Genomic DNA, 14,104 nt, shown 5'->3' with positions numbered 1-14,104 from the left:
GACTCGTGTCTGCCCTCTCATCCAAGTTGTTAATGGTACTACATCTGGTGAAGTATATTCACATACTGTGACTTGGTCTGCAGTTTCTGGGTGATACAACTGCTAAATCTATCCTTGGATTTTTAAACAAGTCAGTCCTCTGTGTCACTAATTGTTAGCTATCATAATTTAAGATGATAATTGAAGTAGCTTTGGAAGAAAATTTTGAGTATTCTGCAAAGAAGAAACTAACAGTGAAACAATCCACATAGCCTGTATTACATTCCTCACTTTGGTGGTAATGAATTGCTTCTTGGGCATGCTCTCATGTGTACACAGCAAATCATGGGCCACCATCATGTCCTCAATGTGGGACCAATGGAAAAAGAAGCAGACACTGGGAAACTTGGTGTCTAAGTCTTTGCAGCTAAAACAGCACTACAGGTTGTCTCAGTCTTAAATTTTAACTTTGAAGGAAGAAAATGAACATAAAGACTGCTTCTTTTTCTAATTTCATTCTAAACCTGCCTTGGGAAAAAGACAGATGATGGGTCCAACACCCAAAACCAGTGCTGGACTGAAGATGGCCTTTTCATGTGTAAAACAGGAACTGCTAACACAGGTGCTTCCACTGGTGGGATAGCAATCACAAAGCACAATACAAACAGCAAGTGGGGCATGGCACGAGTGACGTGACATTACAGAAGCCCACAATTATGAACTCTCAATCACAAACTTCACAATTAAGAAATTATAGTCTTTTAATTATTTTTCTCTGCTATGCCAAACTGCAGGGATCTAAAAGTTAACTTATTCAAACACAAAGGTTATTGAGGTTCATCTCTCCCTGCAAAAAAGAAACCTTAAAAAATCTGCCATTTTTATGATTATAAATTTGGTAGTCACCCTGGTATTACATGGTCATGTGGTGGGTAAGGCTGTGCATCTATGATAACTGTCTCATGGGAGCTGAGAAAGGAGCTACACTGATGCTACAAAGACACTGATACAATCCAAAATGCTGGTAACAGACTGCAGATCTGTCCACTGCCACTTTTGGCAGGGAAATAAGACAATATTAGAGAATGTACAGGCCTTGAAACAACAATCAAGAGGGAAGGATCTTGGCAGGACTGAAATTAGTATACAAAACATGATTTCCACCAGCATAAAACAGTGAATAGTACTCGTGTCTGTTCAACAATGAGTGTTAATAGTCCTGATGCAACTCCTAAGACCTTCATTAATGCAGGCTAATCTGAAATCAAAAATAGGAACTGGCATCAAAGCAGCATCCACTAAGCTGCTTGCTATATAAATTTCACTATGACAGCACTTAAAAGATTGAGCTATTAATGCAGGACTGATAGAATAGCTGCTTGCAGTATTAAAGGGAGTGAGAATCTACATAATGTAAGTGTCAACTGTCAGATGTCAGCATCTGGCATAAAGCAAGAGCTTGATATTCTAAAAGGAGTTCCAGTCATTCGGGAGACTAATATCAGAGCCTGGAGATTAGAAAAAAATCATGAGTCACTTAGATTTCAGTCTGGATTTCTTCCCAAGAAATTTTTCCACTCCTTATGCTTTTCTTTCAGGACAATGTAATAATTGTATCGACTTTTGCTACATATCAGGGAAAACGCACACACAAAACAGACATCCATGAAAATAAGTGAATTGCTTATGTTTCTCTGTTTTTTGTTTATGAAATACTTCATATTTCACCTGTACCCCAGTAAACAAATATAAATAAATAAACTGGGAAAATACAGACGCAAAGAAGACGGTCACACACCACACATAAGTAAAGCAAAGGAAAGAAATAGCAGGAAAAGGAAGGACTACTACCCAGTACAAACACTAGCAAGTACACACACTGTACTACAGGGGGCAGTCCTAGAGCTCAAAATGCCGACACTCTGCTGAGAATATCTAGTGCTAGCTAGCTTTAGTTCCAATGGTCATCACGAGAGGCAGAAATCATTTAGAAAAAACATGTCAAATGATGTACTGCATTCATTAATCTTCTCAAGACCCAAAACAAGATGAAGTATGGAAAACAGCAGAATGCTAGACAAAACAGTTTGCACAAAGCAATGCTTAAAGTACCAGTGAAAATATTACACATCACAAACTAGTATGACAGTGGCCTGAATTCCAGAAAATTAGATGCACTTTAACTGAAACCAAATGAATAAAAATCAGCCAAAAAATTCACCACAAACCACATTTACCCAAGCATTTATGGTAGGCAATCCCACCCCCACAACCTCCTTAATATGATCTCACTCCAAGGTCACACAACCTTGGAAGATGGCAGAAACATTTGGTTTTACACAGAAAACAAAAAGGTGTCCTTTATCCAAGGTTGTGCAACCTTGGATAGAGAATACATTCACAAGGAGGTTGTAGTACATTGAGTAACAGGGTGCGGGTAGTGCACCCCACCAATATGGGGGTTCAAGAAGATTGCTTGAAATATGAGTAAATGTGTGCTGTTTTGCTAAAAGGAGTACTGCACTGAATTTTCGGTCAAAAGGACTTCAGACAATTAGTTTCATTCAGTTGAGTGTCATTCAGGCTACTATCAAGAATCTTTATGCAACTATACACAATAGTTTTGGTGCATTTAGTGTGCCACAGTTATCTACAAGTCATGAAACAATAAAACAACACAGTATAATGATGCTTGTGGATAAGCATATACAGCAAACCATGAAACTGACATGTAAGCTTCAGTGCAACATGCAAAACAGCTTACAATAAGTATTCATGTAGTTTCAAACTGTCTTATACGCTCCACAACTATTTTTCATGTAGTGATTGAATACAACCTGTACGGTTTCCAGAAATTATCTGAGAAAGTGATCTCTATGGGATGCATTCATCCCATGTCCATATTAGCATAATTCTGCTTCAATGACTGCTGCCAGGATACTAACACTGTAGTCAGTCCAAATGCAAAGTGCTGCTGTCCATGAGAATGCATCATGATGAAAGCACATGGATGAAAAAGTGCTCCCATGCCTACTGCAGTGCAATGCTCCTAGCTCATCATCACCAGAGTTGGGGGGTTCATTTTAAAGTGTTACAGTTTTAAATGTAATCTGATTAACACATCCTGACCTAGCAACATGCCTGTAAACAAGTCCATGGTAAGGCAGCAAATTAAAATCTTACTGAATTCCTCAGCTATCAGACCTTGCCAGTTGGGTGTTACCAGTTGTGTCAGACAAATCAAGGCGATACAAGTGTAAAACAGTAAAAATGTCATGCTGTTTTCAACTCTAATTTGTTGTGTCTTTGTTGTAGAATATATCCTCCTTCATAAAGTATCATTCCTTACCGTCTTATCCTTGCCATTGTTGTTTCTGCTACCAGAACATAATCTTCATTTGGAGACAACTGAACTCCATTTGGAAACCTCAAGCCATCCAAAAGCACTTTAACCTCTTTTGTTACAGTATCATATTCCAAAAGCCTAGAAAAAAAGAAAAATTACAGTTAACGCCCAAAGCAAAATTTAATAGTGTAAGGCATTCGTTGAGGAATTCTCCCACCTGTAGAGTGGGACAGTTAGAGGTACTGCTATCGTGCAGAGAGAATGAACATATTATAGCAACATAATACATTTCAGGACAAAGATGTTGACAGCAGACAGACAGCAAGACACCTCGCAATATTCAACTTTTTTCCTGCCAATGACAGATGCAAAAGAACTTGCCATCATCCATTTTCTATCACTGCAGCTGAGCTCAGACAATGGTGCATATTCTACAAAGATTATCCCAAAACAACTGGCACTAAAGCAAGAACTTTCAGAGCAAAAAGTCAGGATAGATTTTCTCAGTGTTCTCTCTCTCCTGACCACATATGTATATTTTTTGTTTTTCCAATTTGCAGTAAACTTTCAAGGCCACTGACCTGATAACAGTGACAAAAAGCCCCATTAGAGACCACCATATATCCAATGGAATACCAAAGGGTCAGCTGCAAATAATTTTAAAGATAGCTGAATAAAAATGGATATACATAAATACAAGGGGGACCGAACTTTTAAACTCTATTGCACAAGTATTTACCTTTTTGGTGTTTTAGTGAGATTACATACTGAAGGTGTGAACTATCTCCGTTTCTGACAATTGATATGTACCTAACCTTTCTGATAACAGATTTTATCGGTAAGATCTCAGCAACAGTAACACTACGGGTAATGACCTATTGTTGTTAAGTGGCACAGACCACACGTATACAACTTAAGACTGACTAAGCTAGGCAAGTCAGATGGTATGAAGAATGCTCTCCCATACACCAGAGGCTTTATCAAGATGAATGTTTTCTAAAACACCCAAAACAAAAAAAAGATTCAGTGTAAAAGGTAACCAGTGCCTACACTCAGCAATTATGTAAGTGATTAATGTGCATGTTTTTTATTTAATATTTCTAATGCACAAAAAGGATACCAACTTCCATTCATTGGTACCCCTTGACATCTCCCTATTAGACAGACCTACAGGACTTGCAATGCCATCAATTCATCCTTAACCACTGCATCCTTCTTCAACCTCAGTGGTCTGGTAAACTGTTTTGTGTAGCTATCCTGTTTTACTTGTGTGTGTGTGTGTGTGTGTGTGTGTGTGTGTGTGTGTGTGTGTGTGTGTGTGTGTGTGTGTGTGTGTGTGTGTGAGTTCTTGTACATGTATGATTGTTTGCCCAACAGCTCTTGGGTACAGTGTTTACCAATATCTAATCACAGAGTATGAGGTCTGCAAGTTTTCCTTTTCTTTATACATATTTTCTCCAGGTACTCTGGTTTCCCTCCACTTCAAAAAATATGCTGATTGACTGGTTACATTAAACTGTTCACATATGTACTGTATACACTGCACATTCTCTTGCCATTCTGGTAAGGGTCATAGCTATGATGCCCATGCCCTGGCCCAGCAATCAAGGAGCCTCAATCCTTACCACTAACACCAGTGAGGGGCATCTCATATAGGAGGAAAGGATAACAAATACACACAGTAAAGTGCAATTTCCCTTAGGAGCACACAGAGATCACAGTCAGTCTGGGGCTGGTCGCTCCCTTGCTCTCCAGGTCCCCAATAAGACTCCCCACTGGCACAGCTATAGGGTCCAGATCTCAGCCTAGTGGGCAAGCTAAAACCTCCAGCACCCTCTCTGTCCAACCAGTGCTTCATGTCCCTGCCCAAGTAGCGGACACAAACACACACACACACACACACACACACACACACACACACACACACACACACACACTGAGAAGAGTTTATACACCACACAGACACTCCTGGGGAAGGCTGGCACAGGTTCTCCAGCTGTGCCCCTTTTTTACCAGACTATACGATAGTACCAGCTGCCACCACCCACTAATATTTATCAGTTACTCAAGGGCCCTTAAAAGGGTGTCCAATTCTTACTGCACAACATTATTATCCAATTGGTAGCATAGCCCAGGGCTAAAGCTATTGGAGTGGCTTTGTACAATTTTACCAAAGGCATGCGAGTACTCTAAAGAACTTAAATTATCTCTACAAAAACAGCCACCGTTGAAAGGGTTTAAAATATTTAATAACAAATAGTCAAAACACAAGACAATAATTTATATAGTGCTAGACAAGAGTTCAGAGATCACAGAGAAATACTTAAAATAATTCAGTAGTACAGTTCTGACATCACAGAAAAACACAGCCTAATCTTTCTAGTTCTTTCTAGTTTCTAGCTATTTCCTAACAGAAAACACAAGTCTAAGATAAACTTACATAAAAGAGCAAGACAGTGCTGGGGATTTGGATGGTCAAGACAAAAATGCTTAATGCTCTCTGATTCTCTGTTTTTAAAATCACATTCCTGGTTCACATTACATCATTCTTCACACTTCCCTGGGTTCCCACAGAAACTACATTTACATTCTTCACCTCTGGGCAGAAACCAGAGCAATAAAAGACATTTATGCATGCAAATTCTGTCCATTAACTCTGGCCTTAAAACAATAGGCAGGATGCCTCACTCTAGACTTACTGGCTCTGAATGTTAACATCAAAGGGTCATAACATGCTTTACTTGGTCAGTAGAGTGCACTGTTGTTACATTTTTTCCAGTTCCACATGTAACATTTAAGACAAGAAGCCTGTGGTTTACATTAATATTTACAGATGACAGAATTATCTCCAAAATTCTATCTGGCTAGGCTGGCAGCCTTCACTTATCTTCACATATCCCCCCCCCCCCCCTGGAGAACTCAAGCTAGTTTTTCAAGTGACCCTTGAGAAACGCTGCTTGAGGGAGTTAGGTCTGAGTGTACCTTACCCCATTCCCTGTCTTGAGAGCCCATCTGCATTGGCATTGCTAATCCTTCTGAGGTGCTGCACAGACATATCATATGCCTGCAACCACAGGCTCCACCTTAACAACTTGGCATTTTGCTGGCTGGCTCTGTTTATCCATGTTAGGGTGTTGTGATCTGTCATAACAGTGAATTTCCTTCCATACAGATAAGGCTGAAGTTTCTGCAGTGCCCACACTATGGCTAGACATTCCTTTTCTACAGATGCATAGCATTCCTCCCTGGGTTGGAGCCTACGACTGAGGTAAACCACTGGGTGCTCTTCCCCCACTGAAGAAATCTGGCTAAGTACAGTCCCCAACCCCATGGTTCGAAGCATCCACCTGCACAACAAATTGTTTGCTGTAATGTGGACTGGCTCGCTTCTGGAATGCCTGCTCACATGCTGGGGTCCACACTAACTTATCTGGCCTGTTCTTCCTCATCAGGTCTGTGAGGGGAGCAGCTATGGTACTATAACTGGGGACAAACTTTCTGTAGTACCCTGCTGTCCCTAGAACTGCCCTCACCTTTTTTTAGTAACAGGTGCAGGCCATGCCTGAATGGCTTCCACTTTGGCAGGTTCTGGCCTTATCTTACCACTCCCCACTCTATGTCCTAGGTAGTAGACCTCTGCCATACCCACCTGACATATGCTCAGCTTAATGGTCAACCCTGCCCTCTGTAGTCTGTCCAGCTTCTCCCCGACATGCTGAAGGTGCTCTGGCCAGGAATGGCTGTAGATGGCAATATCATCTAGATAAGCAAGGGCAAACCCTCCTGCTCCTGCTAGGATGTGATCTACCAGCCTCTGAAAAGTTGCTGGGGCATTCTTCATCCCAAACGGCATCTTTTTACGAGTTCACAAAGGCTGACCTCTCTCTAGCAATGGGAGTCAAGGGCACCTGCCAGTAACCCTTGGCACGATAAATGGTTGTAAGATACTTAGCCCCACCCAGCTGCTCTAGGGCCTCATGTGTCCTAGGCATGGGGTAAGCATCTCACTCTGTGTGACTATTTAATTTGCTGCAGTCAACACAGAACCTGGTGCTGCCATCCTTCTTTGGCACCAGCACCAGTGGGAAGACCCAGGGACTGTTGGACTCTTGAATCACCCCTAGTTCCAACATCTCCTGTACCTCCTTAATCAGAGTCTATTTGACTCTCTTAGACACTCTATAAGGGGCCTGCCTAATAGGTCTTTGGGGTCCTGTATCCACCTGGTGCTGCCCCAGGTGGGTGCACCCTGGTTTCCCAGTGAACATGTCACCAAATGCCTGCAACACTGCTCGGTTTCTCAAATCTGGGTAGGAGATAGCAGCTGGGACATTGCCACCCCTTCCACTGAGGTGTTAGCCCAAGCCTCACTGAGGAGATCAGGCACCAGATCTCCCTCAGACTCCTCTTGCAATCCACTACAAATGGTCAGCACAAGGGCCTCCCTATCATGGTAAGGTTTCATCATGTTAACATGGTACAATTTGTTCTCCTGCCTTCTGCCTAACAGTTCCACCATGTAGTTAACATCCTTTACCTTTCTTACCACCTTGTAGGGTTCCTACCAAGCTGCATGCAGCTTGAGGTGTCTGACAGGAATGAGAACCATTACCTGCTGCCCCACAGCATACTCTCTATCTCAAGCATTCCTGTCATACTACACCTTTTTCTGTTGTTGGGCTTCTGCCAGGTTCTCCTGGGCCAAGCCCATGAGTTCCCTGAGCCTTGTCCTGAGGTTTAGGATGTATGCCACAACAGACTCCTTGTGAGACTTGCAATTACCTTCCCACTCATCTCAAATTAAATCTAGAGGTCCCCTCAACCTATACCCATACAACTCAAAGGGTGAAAAACCTGTGGATTCCTGGGGAACCTCTTTGTAAGCAAACAGATAGGGCAAATATTTGTCCCACTCCTTAAGTTGATCTGCAAATGCCTGTAACATGGACTTAATTGTACAGTTTAACCTCTCAACAAGACCATTATACTGGGGATGGTAGGGGGTGGTCTTCATGTGCTTCACCCCACAGGACTTCCACAGACAAGCCAGCAGGTCTAACATGAAATTGGCACCTCTGTCCATCAGTATTTCTTTTGGGAACCTACCCTGCTGAAAATCTCTAAATGCATTTACCACCTTCTCTGCCTCAATGGAGGACAAAGCCAACACCTCAGGGTATGGTGTAGCATAATCCACTACCACTAGGATATACTTTTCTCCTGTGGAACTTGGGGTACTCAGAGGACCCACAATATCCATAGCTACCGTCTGAAATGGCCCCTCAATCACAGGCAAAGGCATCAAAGGAGCTCTCACTTTGTCTCCTGCCTTGCCTACCTTTTGGCACTGCTCACAGGTCCTGCAGTACCCTGTTCATCTCTGGAAATTCCAGGCCAATAGAAGTTCTGCATAATACGCCTTTTTGTACGTTTTATGCCCATATGACCTGCAAAGGGAATATCATGGACTATGGCTAGGAGCGCCAGACGATAGGCTCTAAGCACTACCAACTGCTGTACTCTTTCACCTTCTAGCCCTCCCTCAGGGTTCCGCTCTCTGTACAGTAACCCTTTGTCCCAGTATACAGATTCCCCCTTTCCCTGAGAATCAGGTGTCTCCCTAGCTACCTGCCTCAGGCCTTGCAATGACAGGTCTGAGAGCTGAGCCTGTCTCAACTCTCTCCTTGTAACCCTTCCCAGCTCCGCTTCCACAGGAAGTCTGGCATCCTCTTACAGTGGTGCCTCACTGTCAGCCTGGGTACTACTACTCACCTCTACCTTTGCAGTCATTCTGTCCTAGGGAACATCAGTACCCACAAGCAGCTGCGGCTCACCTTCAGTCTCACTGCTACTGGGTAGCTCCCTCCCTGAAGTAACCACCTCACCAGTGCTGGCTGCAAGTACGCAGTCTGTCTGGGTCTCCCCCCAAGCCACCAGACCCACATGCTCGTCTCCTAGCCTGACAGCGTGCAACTGCACAAACACATGGCACTGCCTCATCCAAATCCTTCGCTATCAGGCATCTGCAGGATGGGAGTTTGGTACCCTTGTTGTCTCAAGACAACCTACTATTGGCATCTTGTCTTTCCCACTTAACTGCTCCCTCACCTTTTATTCCCCACCTTGCCTCCGTGGACATCTATATGCCACATAGCCCCACTGGTTGCATTGAAAACATTTAACCCTAACTCCTGGACGTGTACCTGGACTAGTGGCTTCCCCTGCTACTAGCAGATTCTGTTGGGGCAGTCTATGCTGCCCACCATGGGTTCCTTTAGACCCATGAGCAGCACTAGTGGGCCTTTTCCTGTGCAGGACTGCCCTGCTTGCCAGGTATAGGTCTCCCTTCTTTCCCAACTCATTTAAAGTGGCACATTGTCTATCAGCTAACCAGATCCTCATGTCCTCAGGCAAAGTGCTAAGGGCTTGTTCCTTCATCAAAAGGTCTGACAGACCTTCAAAAGTGGTGACCTGACATCCACTCACCCACCTATGGAAATAAGTGCTCAGATCAGCAACATATTCACACACACTCATCTGCCTTGTGTCTATGCTCACAAAACATTTTCCTATACATTTCAGGTGTTAGCTTAAACAATTCTAACAAGTGATTTTCAACAGGAGTATAATCAAAACATGCAATGTCAGACATTTTTGACAAAACAGTTACAGTTTTACCATGGAGTAAGGGGGTCAGGAACCGTACAGATAGCCTTTGGTCAACACCATAATATTTGCATACCCTCTCAAACATATGAATGAAACTATGAAAATTATCCCCCTCTTTAAACTGTGGAAGAAATTTACTGACCTTTTGTACTTCTGGGGTCCAGTTGCTCCCTTCCCCATTACGTCCATGACTCTAGTGAAGAGTCAGCATTTCCCTCTCATGCTTCCTCTGCCGCTCTTTTTCCTTGGATTCCAGGCATAGCAGTTTCTCATTCTCCTCAGTCTTTCAGCTGCTTCTATCTCCAAATGACTGGCCTCCAACTCAAGTCTCTTTAGCTCCAGATGGATTTTTAAGTCCTCTGCAGAAAGGTTGAGCTGTCCATTCTCCGAGGGTATTATATCTCCACCGCCAATCTGACTGTCCTCCTTGTTGCTGTTTTCTGATGTAACCAAGGCTGCAATCAGGTCTGCCTTAGTCAGGTTTCCATGCACCAGTCCCCTAACCTGGCACATCTCAGGCAGCTGGGCTCCTTGTCAGCTTTCCATACTCCTCTGCTGACATGCTGCCTGCTCACCCTAACTAAACTAACAAAAGAATAAAACAATTGTGATCTGAACTCTGAGTATTCACTGCGTGGCTGATTTAGAGTACAAAACACCTTCAGACCTCACTGTACACAAGCTACAGGAATTCACTCTACTCACACCACTACAAGTCAATTAGTATTTGCCAACCAATTAACATGTGGTGTGGATATCCCACCACTGCCAGACAATTAATATGTGATGGCCGTGCCCTGGCCCAGCAATCAAGAAGCCTCAATCCCCACCACTAACACAAGTGAGGGGTGTCCCATATAGGAGGAAAGGACAACAAATACACACAATAAAGTGTGATTTCCCTTAAGAGCACACAGAGATCACAGTCAGTCCAGGGCTGGTCACTCCCTTGGTCTCCAGGCCCCCAATAAGACTCCCCCCACCGGCACAGCTATAGGGACCAGATCTCAGCCTAGTGGGCAAGCTAAAACCTCCAGCACCCTCTCTGTCCAACCATTGCTTCTTGTCCCCGCCCAAGTAGCTGACACACATACACACACACACACACACACACACACACACACACTTTGAGAAGAGTTTATACAACCACACAGACACTCCTGGGGAAGGCTGGCACATGTTCTGCAGCTGTGCCCCTTTTTCCCCAGACTATAAAGTAGTACCAGCTGCCACCATCCACTAATATTTATCAGCTACTCAAAGGCCCTTAAAAGGGTGCCCAATTATTACTGTGGAATATTATTATCCAATTGGTAGCATAGCCAACGGCTAAAGCTATTGGAGTGGCTTTGTACAATTTTACCAGGCATGCAAGTACCTAAAGAGCTTAAATGATCTCTACAAAAACAGCCACAGTTGAAAGGGTTTAAAAATATTTAATAACAAATAGTCAAAACACAAGACAATACTTTTTACTACACAGTGCTATAGTCAGGAGTTCAGAGATCACAGAGAAATACTTAAAATAATTCAGTAGTACAGTTCTGACATCACAGAAAAACAGTCTAATCTTTTTAGTTTCTAGCTATTTCTAAGAGAAAACACAAGTCTAATATAAACTTACATATAGAGCAAGAGAGTGCTGGTGAGTTGGATGATCAAGACAAAAATGCTTAATGCTCTCTGATTCTCTCTGTTTTTAAAATCACATTCCTGGGTTCACATTGCATCATTCTTCACATGTCCCTGGGTTCCCACGCTAACAGAAACTACATTTACATTCTTCATCTCTGGGCATAAATCAGGGCAATAAAGGACATTTATGCATGCAAATTCTGACCATTAACTCTGGCCTTAAAACAATAGGCAGGATGCCTCACTCTAGACTTACTGAATCCGAGTTTTAACATCAAAGGGTCACAACATGCTTTACTTGGTCAGTAGAGTGCACGGTTGTTACATTATTTCCAGTTCCACATGTAACACTTCTTAGCATTTAAGCACGGAGCAGTCGGGTGGATCCAAAACCACTGAACACAATAATCCACCTGTTTACCTTCTGAACGCCTGAATTGAGTACTCCGTTGGTTGTCTGTCAGTTATTTTATTCAAAAAGTTGTAAAACCACAATAAACAGCTGAACACAGCTTAGGCACAGTAACAAATTCAGTAGGGTAAAACCTTCCAACCTGATTCAGTCCATGAGTAGTAAAGTCCACAGTTGAACAGACTGTAATGATCTCCACAAGCCGGTCCCAATAACCGGTAACAGCAGCTGTAGCTTGAGAATGAGTCCGTGAATAGTACAATCAACAGTTTAAATGGACTGCAATGAGCTCCACAAAGCCAGTCCCACTAACCAGTTACAGCAGCTGCAGCTTGAGACTTACAAATTGCACATACCAGTAGATTAGTCTACCCTCAGTTATCAATTGCACATAAAAGATGTCAGCAAAATATAAAAAAGTCAAATAGTTCCAAGAAACAAAGTCTTCACGATCTCAGACCTCACTCTTGAACTTGCTGACAGCAGATTATAGCAACACCAAACAGTTCCAAGGAAACAATTCCTAATGGTTGTCAAAAGCCAATACGTTGCTGGAATATGTGAGTTTATGGTACACTCTAGATGTGAAAGTCGATGTACTTCTGTCAATTGAAACAGTCACATCCAAATAGTCGATAGAATCTGGGGAAAATGTGTATGTGAACTTGAAGTAGGGACTAATTTGGTTGATGTAAAAATAGAAATGATTTGCTAACATTTTTCCCTCCTTTCCAAAGAACAAACACATAGTCAAGGTAATGGAAATATAAGGCCCACTCCTTCTCAAATCACGAGGTGAAAATATACTTCTCCCAAGTGGCCATGACCAAGTTTGCAAAAATAGAGGCACTACCTGAGCCCATGGCCACCCCTTTTAATTGTCTGAAGTACTCATTTTCAAAAAAAGTGAAGTTATTTAAAATAACTTCCATAACATCCACCACAAAATTAGTAAGCCCTGGATTCAAGTTAGTATAGTCATGAATGGATTCCTGAAAAAAATTGATACCCTCTTGGTGGGGAATGGAATTGAAACGATCAACTACATCAATAGTTGAAAATCCCACCAGTTCACCACCTAGATTTTGTTTGATCCCAGTCAAAATATCCCACAAATCAACTAACACGTGTAATAGGGCGCATCAAATTCTTTAACAGTCTGTCTACAAAGATGCCCAAGGAGTAGGTGGAACTGTTATGGGCAGCCACTATTAATCTGTATGGAGGGTGTTCAACACACTTGTGTACTTTGGGGATACCAAAGACAGTGGGGATATAAGGGTTTTCATTAACCAAAAATCTGTATGTCTCTTCATAAATAACCCCCTGAAAAAGACAGTCTTCGATAAATAACTGTATCCTCCTGTGTGCAATGCTGGTCTGATTGAGGGAACCTATTTCCATATTTTTACCATTTAAGACAACAAGCCTGTGGTTTACATTAATATTTACAGATGACAGAATTATCTCCAAAATAATTCTATCTGGCTAGGCTGGCAGCCTTCACCTATCTTCACCCAATCTTCACAACAGCTAAAAAGGGTCCAACGACCAGCTCACTTACCAAGATGAATGCAAAACAAAGAGACTATCACAGTCAAAAGTAGAATTCAACAGGCCAATACAAAGTGCAACTACCAAGTTAACTTAGCCATTTTAGTGCATATCTATTACTTTGCCAAGCTGCAGAAAACCCTATTCTTCAGCTTTGATCCCTTACTCCTTAAAATCTGTATTAAGCAAATTGGAAAATGGTCATTGTCATATAAGCCACCACATGTACATTGGCAAAGTATCTCAGCATGTATTCCTACTTTTGAAATAATGCCATTTAATCTCACGCAAATTTCTTGCATACCTCATCCTTCTCCTGCACTCTTCCTACTTCTCAGGCTTTCTTCTTCTCAGCCTCACCTACTTTAACATCCTAATATTTACATCACATTTGCCTTCTGTCCTCAAATCTATATGTGGCAAGAGTCTTCAGCCTTTGCCCTAGCCAAAGTGTCCATTCCACCATCTTGCTTACATCTCCTACACCAGGAATACCACTGCTTGAAGCA

General features: G+C 42.5%; 1 protein-coding gene across 2 annotated transcripts in view; it reads right to left on the bottom strand.

Moving 5' to 3' along the window:
- Window positions 1-14,104, bottom strand: part of LOC122790148 (adipocyte plasma membrane associated protein) — an 893,349-nt gene that overhangs the window by 119,383 nt on the left and 759,862 nt on the right. For both annotated transcript variants that reach the window (XM_044057738.1, XM_044057747.1), the window contains exon 7: window positions 3,329-3,463. In XM_044057738.1, the coding sequence (XP_043913673.1) occupies window positions 3,329-3,463 (135 nt within the window). The remainder of the gene's footprint in view (window positions 1-3,328; window positions 3,464-14,104) is intronic.

The sequence above is a fragment of the Protopterus annectens genome, chromosome 1.part2 (assembly GCF_019279795.1).
Source record: "Protopterus annectens isolate FY-2018-M chromosome 1.part2, PAN1.0, whole genome shotgun sequence".
NCBI lineage: Eukaryota > Metazoa > Chordata > Ceratodontiformes > Protopteridae > Protopterus > Protopterus annectens.
Note: the sequence above shows the minus strand (reverse complement) of the source record. Positions and strands in the feature narration are given on the sequence as shown.